This window comes from Pezoporus occidentalis, unplaced genomic scaffold, assembly GCF_034315485.1.
Source record: "Pezoporus occidentalis ecotype Australia unplaced genomic scaffold, CSIRO_AGI_Poc_V1 ctg40, whole genome shotgun sequence".
NCBI classification, from domain to species: Eukaryota; Metazoa; Chordata; class Aves; order Psittaciformes; family Psittacidae; genus Pezoporus; species Pezoporus occidentalis.
The window spans coordinates 354981-377481 of record NW_026915725.1 but is presented as its reverse complement, the minus strand read 5'-3'; the positions used below and the strand labels follow the sequence as shown (position 1 = coordinate 377481).

The 22501-nt window shown below is 36.1% G+C and overlaps 1 protein-coding gene across 1 annotated transcript in view; it reads right to left on the bottom strand.

Moving 5' to 3' along the window:
- The window catches only part of ODAD2 (outer dynein arm docking complex subunit 2), a 92581-nt gene that overhangs the window by 9580 nt on the left and 60500 nt on the right, over nt 1-22501 (bottom strand). Inside the window, 2 exon segments of the mRNA XM_062633541.1 lie at nt 11619-11840; nt 12414-12602. Of these exon segments, the coding sequence (XP_062489525.1) occupies nt 11619-11840; nt 12414-12602 (411 nt within the window).

The window sequence follows — 22501 nt, the reverse complement described above, 5'->3', positions numbered from 1 at the left end:
CCAGTGACAAATTTTGCAATGTTCACCTCAAGTTGCATCTCACCCCTAGAACAGGGTACAAAATCTGACTGTAGTTGTATGTTAAAAGTATGTTAGATCTACTGGTATGTGTGAACTGACTTCAAATTCTCTTCTGCATTCAATTCCAAGTGCTGATTTTGATCTTTAAAGTTAATACATCTTTAGGTCCAATGGTCCAAATGTCTGTCTTTCTGCCTATGTATGATCATTAATAAGCAAAACCAGTGGGGTGCTTTTGCTAGTAAACATTACATATCATAGTCTACAGATAGAAGCAGGATGTTCTCACTGTAGATCTATACACTAGCATTTATTTCAAATAAGAAGTCAGGGTATTTTAAAGCTGGTTGTTGGTTTGGTGGTTTTTGTGGCGTGCAAGAAGACTGATCTATAATCTCATGGTTTCAGATTTGTGGGTGGCAACAGCGCATATATTTACATAAACTGAAAGATGAGTGAGTGGTATTGTTCACCTTATAGTCTGTTTTTAGACTAGTAAATGTACTAGAAAATGTTCAATTAGAACATAGTATAAATAAATGTATAGACAGTATGAACACAGCTCAGCTTTATTCATACAAATATGAATATCTGAATGTGATGAAGCAAGAAATAAGCAGGGGCTGTTCATGGGCAAAGATCTGTGTATAACCCACACATTAATTCATATTTGTTATTTGCTTAGATTTAAATGTATGATATCACAGAATTAAATATGTGATATCAGAAAGAGGGGAAAGCAACAATGGACATGGAGTGGAAGTTACTTTTCAAGACTGTCAAACTGCTTGGTTTTTTCCCAATAGAGAAAAACATCAGAAATTATTTTATACTGATGAGTCAACTTCCTATAATCGACCCAAATATCTGAGTCATTTGAGCATTTCTTTATGAACAGAGTCTGATACAAGGGTCATAAAGTATATTTACTAGTAACAGAAATTTATGTGCTTTTCTAAAGTCTGTGTTGTGGAAAAACATTACCACATACACTTAACTGTGACTGAGAAATGGTTTTGGTTTTGGTGATTAAAACATGAGGAGTGGCTTGAACTAGTACTCCATTCAGGTCATATTCATCCAAAGCATCTGTGATTTGCATGGAGTTCTGTGTAGAGGAGTTAGATTTTTTAATTTTTTTTTTTTTTTTTAATAAGCAAAACATGTCCATATAACCACTCAAGGACTCACTCTGGCCACAGCCTGCCCGAGTGGCTGCTGGATTTTGGGAGCTTTGTGACATCAGAGATTCCTAAAGACATTGTGTAGCCTACAAGCAAGTAGTAATATTACCTGCCTGCCTGACTTGTGTATGCCAGGCAGGAAATACTGGAGGCCTTCATCTGCTTCCTTATTAACTAATAGAAGTTAAATTTACAAATTTCCTCTGATTAAAGTCTGTTCCTCACCTTTTTTATTGAGCAATTGCTCAACTTCAATTCCAAGCTTCAAGTTTTGGGAATGTTTTTGGCTTATTCGTTTGCGGTGCTTTTTTAGCTTTATAAAAACAAGGTTATAGCTGTGCTTGGGCAAGTGGAGGTTGTAGCACATGTATAAAAGCTCTGAAACTGGTTAAAGTGTGCGGGGGAAGATGTGAAAATCAATTTCCTAAACACATGCAGTTTTGCTTTAATATAGAAACAAAAATATCATGTGGGCCTTCTAGCTGAATGCTACCACTGCAAAAGGTAAAAAGAACCATGATTAATACTCAAAACATGGAATATTAAATAATAAACATGAATAACAGGGAGGTTACTTTGTATATCAGGTAGGATGAAATAGTTGGAAAGGTTGGTTAACTAGCTACTCAAAATATTTTTCACAATGGACATTCTTGGGTGACTACGCCACCTAATTATAACACTACCACCTAATTATAATACGTGGAAGCTGGTGTAAGATAAAGCACTGCTCCTACACAGGGAATGTATGCTCTTTTTCATCGGTTCCCAAGTCAAAGAGGCTACTTTTTCAGGAAAACAGTGCAACACATGCTTGAGTCATGATGCAATTAAAGAACTTAACATCCTTTCCTTTGTGCAGAATGTTGGCGTTTGTCAAAGAGTGTTTTCTCAAAATACAGGTCCCTTATACATATTTGTGATGCTAAAGAATTAGAGTACCAGTTTTCCCCCCAGCTCCCCAGGAAGTCAACACAAATATAAAGGTAAGTAAATCCTACATTCAGCTGCAACTTTTATGCGAATTTCTGGACTATGATAAAAAGAGCAGAAAGATTGATCAGTAGGAAACCCAAGATCAAAGTCAGGGATTCAGGGTGTCCCTAGTTGTGTTACATTTTTCTATCCAAATTATTTGTGACGAGTTTATTGCCTCACCCAAACACATAGACATCTTTACAGTTCTAACAGATAGTTACTGGCAGTCCCCTTGCATCTGCTGCACATGCACAGTGTAGTAAATCCAGTTTTTTTCACAAAAGGTAAAATCTTTGCATTGAGTTATGATGTACTTGCACAGGAGATTTGACCTCTATGGGTCAGCATCATGAATTGTAGTTTGCAATTGGCTATCGTCCCTACTACCATGAAGAGCTTTATCATCAGCAAAGTTTGCAACCTCACCATTCACTACCCTTCATATTATCATTTATGGAATACTTAATGGCAAATTAGCTGCAAAACTTGATCCTAATTCCTACACTGTGATTCCTCATTTTAAATCAGTTATTTATCCTTCTTAGGACTTCACCTACTTACAGCAAAGCAGTTTAAAAGATTTTGGTGAAATGTGCTTGAGTGCTCCTTTAAAATCCAAGCATGGTCAATTCCACACTTCCAAATAGCAATAGGATTATTGCTCACGAGCACACTATACAAATGATGAAAAGACAAAATACTTTGAGAAGCAAAAGACTAATAAAATATTCTCTGTACAGTGAATGTCCAGGAATTCCAGTACAAAAGTATGACACACCTTCTTTAGATACATACACAATCCTTTAGACTACAATGCCTCTGGAGTCCAGCAAGTGCCTCTCTTTGGAATTCTGCAATGGAGCTAATCTAGTCTAATAACTGTTGGATTTATGCACATTGCACAGATATAATGTGCAGAGATAAAAAGAGCAAATTCAGGACAGAATACTCACCAGCCTCATGCTGCCTGGCAGCCTTGTCAGGTCTTTAGACTTTATGCCAAAGTACAGAACACTGACCAGGAACATTAATTCTAGAACTCATCCCATAATGTACACATTGCAAATGGACTTTTCCTTAGCATCTTTACCTTGAAAGTGACAGCAATAAGATGTGCAATATTACTTAAAAGGCCATATTACTTAAAAGACACCGCAGAGTGCTCTTTGAAATGGAAACATAAAAGAGATTACAATGACTAGGGCTTGAAGCCAATTTGCACTGGTGATTAATTCTACAGGAAGAAGGAAAAAAAAGTTTCTATAGATGGCAACAATGAATACATAATTCAGTACATTAAGGACTTCTGAGTGACAATTCAGCCTCTATTTACACATCTGTATACATATGCATGTGTATGTATGCATATATATATATGCATACTGTTCTTGATATTTCTCATGTTCAGCTGCTTTGAGTAGCTCCTTCCATAGATGGAACCTATTTTTGATCAGCTGCATGCCAAAAATAATTACCTGGCATTCTGCCCTTGTGCATTAAGCCAAATATCTCTCAATTAAGAAAACTAATTTTAATATCTGACAATTTAGCTAAAATACATTCCATAAAGATAACAATATTTTAACATTCTGCTTTCTTATTATTGCCAAATTAGAAAGAAGCATTTCACATAGTCACAAGGATAAGACTGGTGCAGGGAGCTAAACAATTGAGTGTTTCTGTGGTTTGGAAATAGTGCCAAGTAGGAAGGAAAAGACATTCTCTGCATTTTCTAAAGCAAGATAAATACAGAAAAGAAATATAGATGAAAGATGGAACTGCTATCTATGGACTCTGCCAGATTCCTTGGCTTTTTGGCACACCTACTGAAGCTGGCAGACTTAGCCAGTAGCAATCTTTTCCATTAAAAGGAGCAGCATATATTTCTGTTAAACACACTTTGTTTGTGCATTTCTAAGCTTCAAAAATGTCTGTGTAAAATTTTTTTTTTTTTTAATGATTCCTTCTGTACAGTTGGCTGCAATTGCACTTATTTGAAGCCGCTCATTTATCATTGAGAGAGCTGCAGGCCACAGCTACTGTTAAGCAGCTCCAACAAACCTACAGCTTAGTGGGACAAGCTTCTTTTTATAAGACTAAAAGATGTTTAAAATGTGCCAAGAGGAGCTTTATGCCAGCCTCTAGGTTTGTTATCCAAACGTTACTAAATGAGAGGTCTTCTGAAGCAGAGTATTTGGGCAAAGATAAGCTGATCTCCGTTAGGCTGCTGTTTTTTCCCATCCAGGATCAGCCAGATTTTAACAGAACACTTGCTACGTATCATAAACTTTAGTAATGTGAAATTTTGAAAAACAATTTAAAGTCTGAGGCTTAATCTACAGTGAATCCAAACTTCATTACCTTTGGCAACAGTGCAAAAGCAACATGTTTTACATGTATGTATGCCTACTTTATGAATAGTAAAATGTTGCTTATTATGAAGGTAAAGGCTTACCGGTTTCTACCTTCTGGAGCTGAAACTCTAAGGAAAATGTTCACACCTGCCAGTTGCTAACACAATAGAAATTGCAGTGGTGTAACATTGTCACTTTTCATGAATCCTTCGGACATCAAACAAAATATGCCAGTATTGGACTGAGTTCATGGAACATTTTATATCTGGAATTTTAAAGTATGATGTGATCAATATATTTGTGGGTGAAGGGACAGGGCATACTTCCTGTAGACAACAGGCATGAAGAAATCTTGCCACCTAGTGCCCTCTTTCTTGACATCCAAGAACTGTAACAACTAATTTACAAAAACCAACAGGCATCAGCTTGGAGCATGTGCCAAATGCTGTACCTACAGCCTGAACTGTGGGACCTGAATAGAGGCAACCATGGCAGCTAACAAGTGAGTTCTTCAAAACTTAAAATACAAATATGAAAAAGTAAATATGCAAATACATACCAATGTACCTGATAATATTATTGTAGAGACATTATACAAAATACTTTGGATCAATTTATAAAGATCTTATCTTAAACCTTACTTCATAGTGTAAAACTCTATATTCTGCATTCATTGTTCTCACCAAAGGCCTCCCACAAAAAACAACCAACCTCAGCCAAATACTCCTAAAGAGTAGGCCAATACTTCTGCATTTTATATTCTAAAATACATATATATACGGTTTGTGCCAAAAAGGTTTTTTAGAATGTGTTTAGTAGAAAAAAACTAGCAACTGTCATCCATGTTTTGTAGCTCATATCTATTTATTTCAAAAATATGGTCTTATGAAAGTCTTTTCACCTAAAACGGTTAGCCAAGACTTCTTTTTATGACTTTAACAAACAATGACCAATATTCTGTAAGCTCTGCACAATAAAATACACAGCATATATTTTTAATACATTCATTATAATAAAGTATAAAAGAACTCACCAAGGTTAAATCTACATTTCACAATAACTTTCATAAATCATGGTTAAACCTACTGGTTTTATATCTTAGATTAGGAGGAATGGAACAGCCTTCATGTGATTAACCTTTCTACCACTAAGAAAAGAGCTCAAAAAAACATGGACACCTATTATGAATTTACCATAGAGTTCAGAAAATCATTATAGCCTTCACTGTCCCTCCCCCCAACCCGAAAAAAAAAACCCAAGCAAAATACAGACTGAAAAAAAACCTCATGCATCTCTTGACACTACAGTCTGATGAGAAGACAGGAACAAAATCTGATGGATTAGCATCCCCAGAGAAGTTCCTATAAGCAACAATTGATATTCTAGAAGACATCTATTAATATTTCATAACATTAAGAAAATGGAGCTCTTCAATGTTGTGCAAATAATTCAATAAAGCAGACCGCAGAGTAAGGCTAAAGATCAATTTTATGCACTGGTAGGTAGGATAGACGCTTTCAATATTAGAAAAGTCAGAAAGTGAATGGAAAATCTGATCTTCTGCATTCCATGTATCTCCTGTAATCATTAAGTTAATGCTTCCTCATGCCCCAAAATAATTCTGAATGTATAATGGAATAAAAACGTGAGAAAATGGACTTGTTCAGAGCGCACCACAGCAATACTGTCTTTAAACAACTTGTTTAGATACTAAAAGCAGCTCAGAACAATGCGGAGCTCGACAGAGGCTATTTACTCTGACTTTGTGTAATCTTCACCAGACATACACACGCAAAAAACTGCCAACAGCACCAGTTATGGTCCCATATGGTATAAAAGCCTTAAAGTCTGGGTGACTGGTACTATCCAGTGGTCCTTGGTTTCCACAGTAAACTTACAGTCAATGTTTGGTGTTTATGTTTTACTTACTATAATTGAGTTGTAGCTATGAATTAACAGTAATTGTATCTTGGTTTGCTTGAGCTATTTATTTTTTTACTCTACCACTCTATTCATGTTTATTCACCTCTGCCTTGTTGCATGCTACATTTAATTTAAAGTTTTCTGGAGTGTTCTTCCTCTATAAGTATACATCTGTCCCAGCAAAGCGAGCTACCTATCTGTGATCAATGGCTTTATGTATCATCACATTACACAAAAATAAATGAATAAATAGAAAAAATAATACCTTTACTTCTTATTATTCAATTAGTCCAGAATCTGAGCACAAATTTTAAGTCAGAACATCAAGAAATCTTCACATGAGATACTGAGATTTCATAAATGCTTTAGAATAGTTATCTGAAAAGGTACTTGCAAATATATCATTTCATTGGCAAGCAGAAAAAGCGTTTTTTAGTTTCATTGTTTGCAATCAAAGACACTGATATTCTTTTTGCAGGCCTTAATCCATTTGTGTCTACATAATTCAAAAGTATTTACCACTTTCTCAGCCAGTGAAAAAAATTTGTTTTGAAGGAGTGTCTGTGTGTAATGAATCTTACCTCTGTTCAACCTCCATTGTGGAGAAGCAATATTTAGTTTTAAAGGCAGTACAAAAAGAGTCAATGAGTTGGTTTCTTAAAATTTTCCTCTCTAAAACAATGAAATGCTTAAATAAATTTTGTTGCTGCTTTTAAATCATGAATTATTCTTACAAAAATGAAAGCAAACTCATCTGACATTTATAAAGTGTATTTGTCTCCTGCCAAAAAAAAAAAAATTCAACTTATATCACAAGGTCTAAATTCACTGGTGATTTACGTTAACAATATTACCTAATTCTAACTCCTAGGCTAACGTTATAGCATGTGAACGTTTAAGCTGGGGAACAGTTTCCAAAAAGACATGGAAGTCAAAGTAGAGAGCTGGCCTAATACAAACTTTGAGGGCAATACTGTGGCCAAACAGAATCATGAAAATCTCTGATGTTCAAACAGAGCTTGTACAGAAACAGGGAAGTTATTTTACCTGTTTTAAGTATTCATACAGATATTACTGGAATACCAAATTCTGTTCTGAAGTATGTTAAAATTCAGTCCAAAAGGGAAGTTCAAAAATAAAAATCGGAACTGACATACAAATATAATTAAAGAATTTAAAAGATTTCTATCAGAGATTACACTTACTTAGCTAATTAAAAAGATTACAATGTGACAAGTATTTGATCTTACTCAATAAGAATGTGTATAAGAGTAGCAGCAATATAGAGCTTTCCAGTTTACCAAGCTGGTAACAATATCATACATGTAATTGCATACGATAAAGCTAGACAAACCTTAGGCTACAAATAAGGTGCAAATGTTTTTATGGGGAAGGTATTTAACTACTGGAACAAGTTATGATGGCTCTATTGGATTTTCCATCGCTGGAATTTTTTAAGTAAAGAGTCAGTGTTTTTCTAAAAGATATACTCTATTCCAAACAGAAATAAATTGAAGCAATGTCTGGTTTGTATGAGCAAGGCTAGTCAGACTAGATCATTAAAATGACCCCTTCTAGTATTAGAATGTATGTACCTACGGTTATTTATCACAAGAATAATGTCCAGTGTACCTGACTAAATCTTATTTAGGCTTTTTAAATATTGGTGCATTACCTTTCTTCCACAGGCCTACAACTTCCGCTGTACAGCAAGCTTGTTGAAAATCAACATTCAGAAGGATATTAATTTAAATTCAGCTGTCTGAAAGCTAGCTGTTTAGTCTGAGATAGTCACCCAGGTCCTTTCTCAACTCAGTGGAGAAAACTAGGCACTTTCATAAGTCTGTTTCTTCCAGATATCTTGGGCATCTATCTTCATCTAGGACAAGTCTGCAGATCCTTTTTCTCTTTCCATTAACTACAGAAGGTGTTGTAGACTACTTTAAACTCCATACCTAAAAGTGGCCAAAGTTAGATGAAAGGAATACATCCTTAATACTCCAAAGATCTTTTCTGGAATCCCTGGATTCAAAGTTAGTTAGATTCACTAATTTAAAACATCTGGCTCCATTAGATTATGCTCAAAGTGTGCTTTAGTTACTGCTGGGCAGATAGTGCTTCATCACCATCATAGCATATAGATGCATCTCACCTGTATTTTTCTCGAGAAAGAATAAATTATGTTTTTAAAAGCTCTTTCTTATTGCACTATTATTCAGAATTCTGTAATTTCTATCTAATAATGAACTGGACTGTATATTCATTTAAACACATTCTCCACTGCCTTGGGATGGAATTCACCCTATTAAACATAGATACCTACAATGTAGTTGTGCAGATCTGAACTTTGAACCTGCACTTCCATGATAACCAAAGGAGATCAGAAAATACTGTCAGTAGAGGCTGAGGTGCATTACCTTTGCATAAATGTCAAAATTAGAAAAGATGAAACACAGTGAAGAACCTATTCCTCTTCCTTGACTGTTACTAAGAATTTGAGTGACTATTGCAGATTGGCATGTCCACATGTAAACATTTAAAGTTAAGATCAACTATGACTTTGATGAATTTTGTTCTTCCACAGGCTGACTGTGGGTGCTTATTTTCCCTTGTTCTTCTTTTTTTCATTACTTAATATTCTCGTCTGAGGTCTCATTAGCTTCATAATAAAAGACTTGCCTAAACTCTGTAGGTGATGAGGCCATTCAAACTTCTCAGGCCTTCTTCACACAAAAATAATAACGATATTCCACAAACCCAAATCCTTAATATTACTTAGAAATTAGAAATGAACTTCCACAACAACAGGAATTAACTTCCACAATAGATTACCTTTAATCTTTTCTTCATTTGCAAAGAAAAAATGACCAGGGATAATCAGTTTCATGCTTTTCACTTGTATGAATTTTGAATCTTTTCAAATATCTGAAGCCTTTCAGAAGCTATAGTATGAGCAATTTCATAAACGCCTATGCACACCACTATCCTCACTCACTTCAGAAGCATATCCCAATTTATAGCTTGCCAATATAACCAAGAAAAAATATAACACAGAGAATCACTGGTATTAGTGATTGGTATTAGTTTGACACAATGACATGGTCTCTAGGACAATTATTTAAATATTCCTTCAGGATCCTCAGATGACTTCAATTCTTCCTTTAAAACATGTTTAGACTAATTTTTTTCACTACTAAAGTAGTTGTACTTCCTCATCTGTGTGTCCCTTGCAGAACAGTCTTTCCGCAATTCGTCTCAAAAGATCATCCCTATAAAAAATCCTGTGCTCTTTATTGGACAGCTGGAGATTTTTCACGAACAAGCTTGATTGCTCCAAGGCTTCAGCAGCAGTCAGCTATAGCTGGACAACTTTGTTGCTTTTCAACAGCAACATTTTAAGAGAGAATTTCTGATGTTTCTATGAAGAACCTGGCAATGGCTGGGTGCTTCCAGTTGTCTGTGACTTTTCCCTTTTTTTCTTCCCTCTAATTGTGACAGACTCCAAATGTGAAGAACATTGCCTGGTACTGCTACTTATCTTGGCTATAAACTGCCAGTCCCCACTGGATTTCTTTTCTCCCTTAGTCTGTGGACAGCTATCTCCAATTTTGAATTCAGGTCAAAGCCTGTTCCTTAGTCTGATATCTAAAAATTTCTCCTGCTTTTTAGTGTCCCACATGTCGTTACAGGGTCTCTGAAAATACAAATCTCTTTTCCAGCACAGCCATGAATTTTTACATCAGAAAGAGGAAATGTTTTCTGGTGTTTGGTAGAAAGAAAGCATTGATCCACCTGTCACAGATCATAACCACTGTTTCATTCCCAGTCATAAGAATATTGAGTGTGGAACTCAACATAAATGAAAAACTTTATAAAACCGTGTTTCTAAACTTCCTCCAAAATCACCGTGTTTATCTACTCAGAATTTCACATGGCAACTGATATACACCAGTTATTTCCCAACCTTTTTGTCACATACACTTGGTTGAGAAAACTGAACGTATTTTCGGTGCAGATACAACTATGTAAAAAATTGGAACGCTTTTTCTCTCACAACTGTGTGCATATACCTGTTGTTTTGTGATTAGCAAATATTGTTTGCAGCAGTGGCAAAATGTGAAATACGAGAATCTGGCTGAAATTACTTTCTATGTTTTTATTCCTGGTTTCCTGGACAGAAACATGTATATACATATTGCTCAGTGAATGGTCAGAAAGTATGATGCTTTGAGAAAGTCTCTGATGAGCTGTTCAAGCTCTTAGAAACTGTGTCATCCATGCAGAGTGAATGTTTCCCTGAATCATCAGACTTTTTGTGCATGTTATCAATGTGCCAGAATTGAAACTCCTCACAATAAAGTGCACTATCATTACTGCAGGCATAAATTCAACATTAACAACACTACATCGTAAGTCAACTCTTACTTTCAATATGTTTACCTGAACACAAAGTAAAATGAAAAGTCCATATGATGGTGAATTTTCCAGGAAATTTATGAAAATTAAGAACTGCTATGATCTCCACCTCTAAGGCCATAATCCTTATCTCTCCTCTGCCAAAGGAATAATTCTTCTGACTTTAACTAGGGAGATAAAACTTCACTAAACAAATCTTTCTGAGAGAAAAATTCTTTCTGAAGTAAGGTCTTTGCAGAAAATGCTCATAACTAACCACTAAAATAAGAATTTTTATAAGTACCTGCAGAATTCATTTAAACAACTGCTGGTAAACTAAGCCTTTGTATTATTCTATCTTACTTTGTCCCCAGACCCAGTTACTCTCTGTTCCTAAGTGACTTTCTGCCATAATAGGAAAATATCCATTCAGATAACACAACTTCTTTTGCACAAGTCACTTGGGAATAACAAAATGCTGATGTGACTGATGTCATTACTGATTGGGTCAGAGTCATGCACTATAGAGGTGAATGTCCACATTATATTTCCATTCCCAACAATCACCTAACTATAGTATCTTTAGCACTAAAATATGGTTCCCTAATTCATTACTCGACCAAACATTTTTAGAATGAAGTTCAGCAAATGTGAAGGACATAGCCGTATTCAAGAAATATTGCAAATGAAAGATCTCTTCTCTTGACCATACCAAGACCCTTTGATTATGTGAATTCCAAATAAGAAAAAAATTCCACCTCACCTTCACCACTCCATTTTCATGCATGGTGATACAGTTGTTGGGGTCCTCTGAAAGCTGATATAAAGCCTGAGCTGTAGCTCTGTGAACTGATGGATCATTTGACCTCAGGTAACGTACTAAAGGAGCTACAGCATTGGACTCTCCAAAGGCAACTCTATTTCTCCCCCACATGCAACAGTTGGAAATGGCCTCTGCTAAGTGACATCTTAATTTGTCATTGTTCTGAGGAAGGTAAAAAAAATTAATACATTAAAGACAACATAATATAACAAGAATTTCTTAGAAAACCAGAATTGTATTGTCAAACATCTTCAAGGCATCCTATGCAATAGAATTAAAAACTGGTGAAAGCTGTAAGGCATGGAGCTAGTAGTCCCTTGCTATTCTCTCTAAAGGAAGTGCTGTGAATTTTTGTATTATTTCAAAGGTGCTTTTAGACTGACTGGAAATTAGGTAAGATCAGCATTAAAATTTAACATACAGACCCATCACTGAGACTCTTTGCATGGTTCAGATTTATTGCTCTCTTGATCCTTTGTGCTTTTTCCATACAGCAGCTGCATCTCTGAAAAGCAGTACTAAGCAACAAGGGCTATTAAAATCAAGCTCATCTTCCAAAGCAGTTTCAGTACCAGCCACAGAGTGTTTTCATGACTAAAGTACATCAGCTACATACAGCTCTTCCTTGCAGCTGATACAGAATCTTCAGCTTTTGTCATAACATTTAGTTGGGTATAATGCAGTCTGTCATAAGAAGTTCATATACTTAGTATAATATGTTTAGATGTTACTTACTGTGTTTGCTAGTTTTGACAACAGAGGGACAACTCCATGATCAGTTAACACAGCTAAATTTTCTTCATCTTTAGCTATATTTGTAATGGCTCCACATACACTTGCTAAAACTTCTTTATTCTTTGATTTTAGCAAATTGACTACCAGTTCCAAGCCACTAACAAAAGATCGAACCATTTCCCCTGCATCCTTAATGAGAATGAAAAGAGAAATTATTTTTAAATATTGAATCTGTACATACATGCAAACGTTAAAAAAGAGACTGGCATGATATATTCACAACTGCAGCTATTGCTGTGCTTTGTTCACAAAGAAATATGATTAATTCAGAATACAGCTCTTTTAGTTGACATAGAAGAGTTAGACTGTCTTAAACACCACCAGCTAGGCAGGAATTCAATGCCTAAATAAAGATTATCTAGTGTGACTTTAGTTACCACAAGTGTCATGTTTAAGCAAGGTATTCTTTATGGCCTCAAGCTGTCACTCCACAATGGTGCAAATCACCCTTATCCGCTGTACTACATTGGCCTGACGGGTGCCACACATACCTTAGGACATCTAAAGCAGCAACAGACACCCCTGTTTAGGCTCTCATAGTGCCTTCTATTTCCTATATTAAGTCTGACAGCTAAAACAAATGAGTGGTAATATTATTTTCTGGTATCAGTGCCTATGTGCCTATGAGTATTTAGGAATATTTAAGAGGGAAGGTTGCAGAAGTCGTGACGACTGTGGGAGAACCATGGTGCACCTCAGAGAATGAACAATCAATGTAAAATGTGACTAAGGAACACAAACTCCTGATCTTGAATACAGAATGCAGATGTGGTCCACCTTTTCTATCCTGAAAAAGTTATAGCAAAATTAGACAAGGCTTAGAGACAACGAGAATAAACAAAGATAGGGAACTGCTCTGCAGAAGGAATGACTAACCAACTAAGACATTTAAGGTAATAAAAGATAAACGAGAAGAGGTATGACAGAGGTGTATGGAATCTTGAGTAGAATGGAAAGGACACACAAGGATCTCTCTTCTAGGATAAGAACTCGGAGCATGAGATGAAATCAGCTGGTGGCATGTTCAGAACAAAACAGAGTTATTTTCAAACAAAGCATAATTGAGATATTGAAGTCCTTGGAGCTGGATTGCAGTGGCTGTTAGAAGTTCACACATTATTAAATTAACAAAATTAACTAGACAGATTCATAGGGAAAAAAAAAAATCCAGTATCAGTTATTCAGTATAAAAGTATTCTCTCTGATTTGGCAAGTTCCTGAGTCACAGATTTCTTCAAGGTAGAAGAGCATCCTGGTGAGGAAACCATAGTTACAGGTTTGCCCTGTTCTACCTTTCCTTAGACTTAGTATAAGACTACTTCCTTATAGACTAGTATGAGAAACACTACTGTGTTAGTGAATCTTTGTTCTGACAGATCACTGGCTGGTCTCACAGTCTTGTGTTTATTATTGAACTCAAATTATCAAGCACATGTTTATGTGTCAACGGGTAAAACAGAAAAACAGCAGTTTTGGCAGTGTGAGACTGAATTAACAGGTATGCAATCCATTTTATTGCCCCAAGCAAAGGGGAACTGGCAGTACCTGATAAAGTGACATACAGCATACAGTACTTCATGTACCCTTACAAGTATGTGGGGCATAACTCTTAAGTTTTATTTAAGCACAAATTCTTAACTGATTATGTTACATAGTCACTTACCAAAGAGTTTTCAATGTTCCATGCCTGGCAGTGTTCAAGGCCAGGTTGGACAGAGGCTTGGGCGACATGGTCTAGGGTGAGGCATCCCTGTCCATGGCAGGGTGTTGGAACTAGATGATCTTAAGGTCCTTTCCAACCCTAACTATTCTATGATTCTATGAAACTTCAAGTGCCTAACCTGAAGATATGAAGTATTTCAATGTCATCTGGAAAAATCACTATTTCTACTTGAATGGGCCTATCAGTTGCTTTAGTTGAGTGGATCTCTATACTAAGCATAGGTATTTGTGTTTTATCAGGACTTCCTTATACAATCTATAATCCAGCCCGGCATTTTTTGCTATATTTTCAACCTTTCAGACATGGATCTGGAAAGATGAATGGTTCTCTTGAAGTACTTTGTCCAATGAATATAGAAACTAGCAAATGACTTAATTATGGCTAACTTAGGGTTTTCTGTAAAAACACAAGACTTAAGAAAAGCACATGGACTACTGATTACAAAATAGATACGAGTCAGAAACCACTGTGGGCAAGAACTTCAGGTGTTTTTTGATGGTCACCTAAATTTTATGGAACTATTTACTAGAAGTACGACAGTGGAGCCCAAATCATACCCTTCAAAAGGGTATTGAAAACAGGAATAGAGAATAGGTGAGAGGAGATTCTTGGTGTCACCGTGGTGACACATCTGCAGATGGCATTGGATGGCCTGGTGTTAAACTCTTATTACACTGGAAAGAAAGTAAAACTGACTGGCCAAATGGCTAACACTAACTTTGTAAAAGGAACTTTAGCCTGTGCATATCAGTGATGGTAAATGTGCAGAGATGGAAAGGAAGGTCTGAAGTGGACTTAGTTTCATCTGCTTCCTTCAACAGGTCAATAGGAAAATTTTCAATAAAAACTGCCAGACACTCTCCTGAAATTCTTTTGGACTGAAAGTTCTTAGGACTTCATGAAAGTGCAGAGTTGGATAGTATGAACTTTCCTAGGGCTAGGGAGTGACCCTGAAACCAAGAATGGTTTTGATCATATTTATTTCTTTTGGGGGGCTGATTTATGAACTGAGTAGTGTCCAACTGTATTGTGTTAGCTTTGCTGAGCAAATCCATCAGATTGTTCATGGACTTGGTAAACAAAAATTCCAGAAGATGATGCAGTTCATCTTTTTTAGTTCTGGGTCTAAATGCTATACAGAGCTCTTAGCTTGATGTTTCTTTCTCACAGAAGGGACAAGCAGTGGGTAGGCCCATCAAGAACAAAATATTTTCCACCACAGGCAGTGCAATTCTTGAGATTGGAAGGGAGAGGTTAAAGCCATATAGTGTGAGGGTCAAAACCAGAAGCTGAACCATGTGGAAAAATAGTAGTACCCAAGAGCAAACTTCATGCTGAAGTCCTATAAAACCCAGAATGAACATATAACAGAGGTCCTTCTAGAAATCTAAATGGTTATGCAGAAGGACAATACAGGTTTGTGACTCAGAAAAGCAGCTGAGAGAAACAGAGAAGGAAAGGCAATGCTCTGCTACATCTACTACCAGGTGAACTACATGTAAAGGGAGGTGGGCTTACAGTGTTTCCCACGAATACGCTAGCATAAATGTTTATCTGTCATTGTTAGCGCATGCATACCACAATGTAAATGTATCTACAATCACTTGAATAAAAACAATTATTTCTCAGAATCAGTTTTCATGTCTGTCTTGAAATAGTAAAATTTGACCAAAAGTGGTGGATAACGGGTTTCAGAAAAGATTGCTACACAGAAATTTCTTACCTATACATATTAGAGGGATAGAGGGTTACATGACTAGATACAGGAGAAGGAAAAAAAATAAGGTATTTTACATTTAACTCAATTCCTTAAAACTTACTACAGACGTGTTCATTACCTTGTGTCTAAATAACACCTCAACAAATGAGAAAGGCTTCTGTTCAACAGGTAAACTTTTATGAGCTGAAAGGGGCCCTGCTATATATTAAAATGATTCTGCGTTTCTGCATGGTTCAGATATCTGTGTATTATTCATGCTCTTGAAAGATGTTTCATGAAGAGATAGAATAATCTGTATCCCATCTTCACGAACTAGTATGTACATTTTATATTTTCCTACCTTGCATATTTTCTTTCCAGGTGTTTATATCCCTACTTGTTATACTTCTTTCCTGACAAGCTTATATTTTCCATATTTTATAAAGGAGTACAGTCCAATTAAACTGATGGAATAATATATAAACAATTCAGCAGTAAGTAAAAGAAAAGAGTGTCAATAATCATCTGTGAAAACAGCTAAACACAAGGACAGAACCTTCAAACAGTGATGAAAAGCAGAGGGAAACTGCAGAAACCACATGTCAGGAAAGTTTCCCAAATGTGACTGTGGGTGTAGTCTGGCGGTCTGTTTAAGACAAAGAGAAAAACAAAGAAGCAAGAAATTTGAAGAACAATGAAAAGAAAGTTGGACTGAAATGACAGCTTTAAAATCCATGATGTTATGTACAATTTTTTTTTTTCCCCAAAGAAATTTAAACAACAAATGCAATCTTTCTGGCATCATTTAGCAAAACCACATACTCACTTTTTGGGGGGGCGGTTGGGGGGGATTTTGGGTGGTTTGGTTTGTTTTTCTTTTTTTTTTACTGGAAGATGTGTATTTATTATTATGTAAATTGTCATACTTTAAAGCTGTTTAAAGAAGAAATTATATGAAGTTCTGCCTGTAATTGCAGAGGTCTGGATTTAATTCTTCTGGATCTATGTTCTTTGCGTATTCTTTTATTAATGATCATATAGCTGTTCATACTATAAAACCTAAAGTACTTTCTGTGATTTTAGTTCCCAGAAACTCTCAGACATTTTCATGTATGCTTATTTTTGTAACATAAGAGAAGAAAATCATATAAAACTTGTCTTTGGAAATATTTTTTTACTTCTTTGTTTCACACATGAAAAAATACAATCTTTAAATTCCACCTTCTAAATTAATTGTTGTGTCCTAAATGCAGTAGTAAGTTGTGTTCTAAACACAAAGAGTTTGGCATTTCAGGCTATTAGTGTGTGTTAAGCATTCATATTTACCTGTAGTCCTTAAACCTCACTGCAGATATGTAAATGGCATTGTTTCAAAGTCTGGGTTGTTTGCTATTAGGTAATAACATGATTTTGCTATTGCAATTGAAGGCGAAAGTGTTCCATTTCCAACCTGATACTGGCTACACGTTACATATGAAGTTATTCAACAAACTTCAGTATTTTGAAAATCTTAGAGTACATCTTCATATATAGCTATACAAACAACAACTTGAAAGAAAAAGAAAATACATTTAGTGAATTTAGGTAATTTCTTTTCTCCCTGTATCTGTTGTGACAAAACCTTACTTCTTACTTGTCCTAACAAGGCTAATCAGCTTTAGTTAGGCAGGAAAAAAAAATGGTATGTTAAGAATAAAGCCTAAGAAACACCCTTCATAGATAAAAATGTTGATAAAATCACTAATAAGCAATAAAACAGATAATGTTATTGTACATATCTGAGTGCATGTGTCAATGATAGGCTGAATACTTCTGTTTTAACAATGGTATTTCCTGAGATAAACAAAATAAGAAGCCAAACACAAACATTTAGAGAAGCAATAAAAACGTTTCTAAAAACGGGGGGGGGGGGGAGGGGGGAGCAAGAGCATTTTACCGCATTAACAGGAAATATGTTCATTTTAATCTTCATCATTTTTACAACTTTTAATGTAATATTTAACCTGAGGCGTCACATATGAAAAAATACAACTTGTTTAACTACATTTTAAGTGGCTGAAGAAGACAGGAAGAGATAACAGGATTTTTCGTGACTTCATATGACTGTGTCTTCTAACTAGAGGACAGCAAGTTTTTATCCTCAGAAAGTACAATAAATGCTGTTTATTTAAAAATTGCATTAAAGGGGAGCAGTTTGCAATCTCAAGCAGTTTAAAAAAAAAAATTAGCATGAATTCTTAGGGCAACAGTTACCTGTTGTGCTAACAACAGCCTCATCCTGCTACAATCACTGCATGACTGCTACAGTTAAAAAATTCAGTTAATTTTCCTTTTCACTTATTTCTACATTAGCTTCTGCCAAGAGTAGAAATACCGTAAAATAGACAAGCTTCACACATTTTCCTTAATTGGGAGCAGAAAACATTACAATAATTGCAGAAAGACAGATTTGGAAAAAACATTTGATCTTCACAGTATTTATACAAGGAAAACATTCAGGATTTTTGAGTTCTCTTGCCATTATTTTTTTTTTTTTTGGTGGTTATTTTCATTAAGTAAATAAAATTCTTCAAACTTGAGACATACAGTTCTTGTAAAAGAATTACTGAATTCTTTTGTAACTAAATTCCTTTCTTATTTTTTTCCAAAGTGAATACTGGTTTCTTTATATGAAAGACTTAAAGCCAAACACTGTACTACAAAAAGACTTTGTGTTTGTTTTTTAAAATACTCCACTTGTAAAGATGAAAGTTTCTCCACTAAAAACAAGTAGTATTTCACTCTTAGAACGTCTTAAAAAGCTTAACGTGTCAAAGCTAATTTGTCAAATTGAATTGCTTTTGCCTAAAAAAAGTGATGGTATAGCTGTGCAAATAAATTTTAGTTATCAAGGGTCATCTTTAAACCATGTTTTCTTCAATGAAGGAAGCTGTCCATTTCCATTCTCTATTCCCAACTGAGGCACTTAGCACCCTAAAGCACTCTGAAATTTAAAATTCAAAATGAAGAAATGCAACAGATAAATTTCTGTATTATAGTTGTTCAATTAAAAAGGAAACACACAATTTATACAATGAAGTTTCTATTAATTTTTCTTATTAAACAACTCAACAGTTGTTTAAACAACAGTTGTTGAGTTGTGATTTATATTTAAAGGCTAATTTTATTCCTGTCTATACAGCTGTGGAGGCCTCCATTGCAGCAGAACAGATGAAGAAACATCTTGTAAGATGAGACTAACTCACTACATCTCACAAATTTTTTTCTGTGTTGGGAAAATAAAATGTGTTGGGAAAACACAATGTGTTGGGAAAACAACAGCAGACAAGCAACATGGATTTTCCTGTCCTCTTCACCTCACTGAAGCAGCTAAAGCCAGAGTGGGAAAGCAGAGTAGCTTTAACATGGCTCCAGTGCTACTCCGTAGACCAGAAGAACACAGTTCCTTACTCCTAGGTCTTCAGGATTTGATCACCACATAGTTAAATACTTGGCAAGTATATTGTTATTCATAGTTTCAAGAAACAAAAGCAAAGTCCATTAGCCAAGTGTACAGCCTAAGAAAGCATGCAATGCATGTTCTCTAAAAAGATGGTGGGGGAAAAAAGAAGTCCACATACTCACTCATGCAACTTCTAATAGTCCTTTTGTCTATTGTCTTCCTTGCTTTCCAGTCTGGTGGCCTACACCTACATTTCCTTCCCCTCCTCTCAACTGTCATTGAAGTTCAGTCCTGAGTAAATGCCAAAATCTAAAGTTTTTTCACAGAAGCAGTGAAACTACTACTATCAAAGTCCTTTGAGGCCACCATAGAAACAATGTCATGATTTGCATCAGATTATTTTGAAAAGCATTTTAATAATGGAAGCATGAGAAACAGATAACATTGATTTACTGGAAAAGCTAGGCTTTGTTTCCATCGGTTTTGCATTGAACTGAATCCAAATAAGTGCCTAATACTCTTCTTATAATTATTAATATGTTTATGAGATAGTCACCTCTAATATAGAATAATAGAATAGTTAGGGTTGGAACGGACCTTAAGATCATTTAGTTCCAAACCCCCTGACATGCGCAGGGACACCACACATTAGACCCTGTCATCCAAGACTCCATCCAGCCTGGCCTTGAAGACTGCCAGGGATGGAGCACTTACCACTTCTTTGGGGAGTCTATTCCAGTGCCTCACCACCCTACCAGTAAAGAACTTCTCCTTTATATCTATCCTGAACTTCCCCTGTTAAAGTTTGCAAAGGCCCTTTGCAATAGTTTGCAAAGGTCCAGTGGATTCCTAGGGGAACTCAAGGTGGGTAGTGTCTCTGCCAGAATAGGAAGTCCTATAACCCAAAGTGAGGGTGGGGTATAGATCAGCAGGCCAAATGCCCACCAACATCAGTTTACACAGATTCCAGGTCATAGTGAACATTTCCAAGAATGAGATGATCTTCCTTAGCAAGGTTTCCTATGGGGAAAAGGTGATCAGTAAAGGACAAAAGGGTACATGACTGAGAGCCACTCCCTAAAACCTCACTGCTCCATATAAAAAGGTCTAATGCCCTTATTAGACAGGTTTAGCTGGTTGCCAAGTGTATTTTTATTTTTGGTACTGTAATTCAGACAGATTTATACACTACCATCCGTAATTACTAGAGAGTGAAGCTGGTACACTACATCTTTGTTTTAACCATAGATTAAAATGAATTGTAGGTCAGACATCTGCCAAAGATTAGAATCAAGTGTAGGACAGCCAACATTATAGACTCAAAAACTTCTGACCTGCTTCTGTTTACACCCTCAAACTGAACATCACAGTGTCTCCAGTAAAGCCGGTCACTAGGAGAGGACACGTATGTAGCTTAATATTGTAGAGATGCAAGACAGCAATACTGGAATGTTCTGAGGACAGGCTAGGTAAACAATCACTGCAGTGGCAGTACAAACTAATAAACTGTTATAACAATTATTCTTTGTGCCCTTGTAACTCTGGCATTGTTCCATAAATTTGAGTGGTATATAAGAAAGCAATCATATCATAATATACCACTTACCATTACAGACCACTCAGAATCTGAACAAGCATGAAGTATAAAATATGTTATAGTTCAATCAAAAGCTTCTGTGCTAGATAAAATGATTGCTTCAAATTTTCTGGTTTATGTTATGCAGCAAATGAGACACAACGATTTCTGTGCTCTTTTCTTGCCTTAAAATCTATGGAAGTCCCATGTGGCAAGTGAGAGGGTAAAGATAGGGAAAAAGTGAGATGGAGAAGAAAGAAAAACAAAGAAAAGATGAAAAAGAAAAAATGGGAGGAGGAGGGGGTTTAAACTTTTTACAGGTGTTTAAAATCCAATTAGCGAGTATAATTTAAAAGTACAGAAGCTACATGACAAGCTGTTGACCAGCATGTGTAGCTATTATAAACTAACTGCAAGGAAAGCTGGTCAAATATTTTCCAGTGGAACAGTATTCCATCAGAAAATGCTAATGGAATGGAACCAAAACCTTCCATAAGAATACAACGACTTCTTGAAAAGTTTTGACAGAAACCAGGCAGAAAGGCAGGCTAAATTACCAACGTGTCTCTTCATCTTTTCTCTTGTCAGCCAGATGGCTGGTGAGTAGCCTGCCAGGCTGCTTGGCTTCTGGTTTTCACAGAATCACTGACTTCTTGCCTGATGGGCTGCCAAACAGCTGGAAAGCCAGGTCTCCAGGAGCTCCTAAGCTTTTTGGCTTCTTATGGTCTCCAAGCTCTCAGGCAGCTGCTTTGTATGGAACTTAAGACCTGAGGCTCCCCAATGACAAAGATATGGGTTACGTTTTTAGTTTCCCTTTGCTTCTCAGCTTTCAGGTTATGCATTTTACAGGAACTGGACTCCTATATTTGTAGACACTAAGCACCTCAGGGCAATTTATGTCAGTCCATTCAGGATCTCCAGGGTAATGTGTCTACAGGAGGCCCAAACAACTCCTGATAGTTGGTTCATGAAACTAGGCAGGCTGTGTCGAGAATCATTGGATAGGCTGGTTTTGCATGTATGCTGGCAAGAAAGGCAGCCAGCAATTGAGTCATGAAGCCAGGTCCGGCTTCCCGGGCTTCCTAAATCTCCAAGGACTCTGGGGCTCTGGAAGGCCGGAGGGGCCTTTTTTCCATCTCTTATAGTACTCTTTTGAAGTTTAGTTCATAACAAATGCTTAACCATTTGGAAAGTCTACATCCAGATATCAGGGATTAACAACTGCATAAAAATTAGACCAAATATAGGGAAGTAGGTCTGACTGATGTTAAAAATGCTAATGTCTAGAGAAAACAAATAGGAAAATAGAAAGAGAGTAGTAAGAGCACTGAGTTTGAGGTGCCAAGGTTTCTGTATAGAAGTGCAAGAAGCATAGCAAGGAAAACAAAGAAACTGGAAAATGCTGTACGTATTCAAGTAGGGAATTTTGACATTATAGGCTTAACCAAAGAATGGTACATAAACAAAAATGTATTGGTACTATTTAAGTAAAATTTTTAAAATATAAAACAAATGAACAACAGTGTGTGCATTATGGGCATGACTGATCCTTGTACACTACAGTTTTAAATTAGCAAAATGCGTAAAC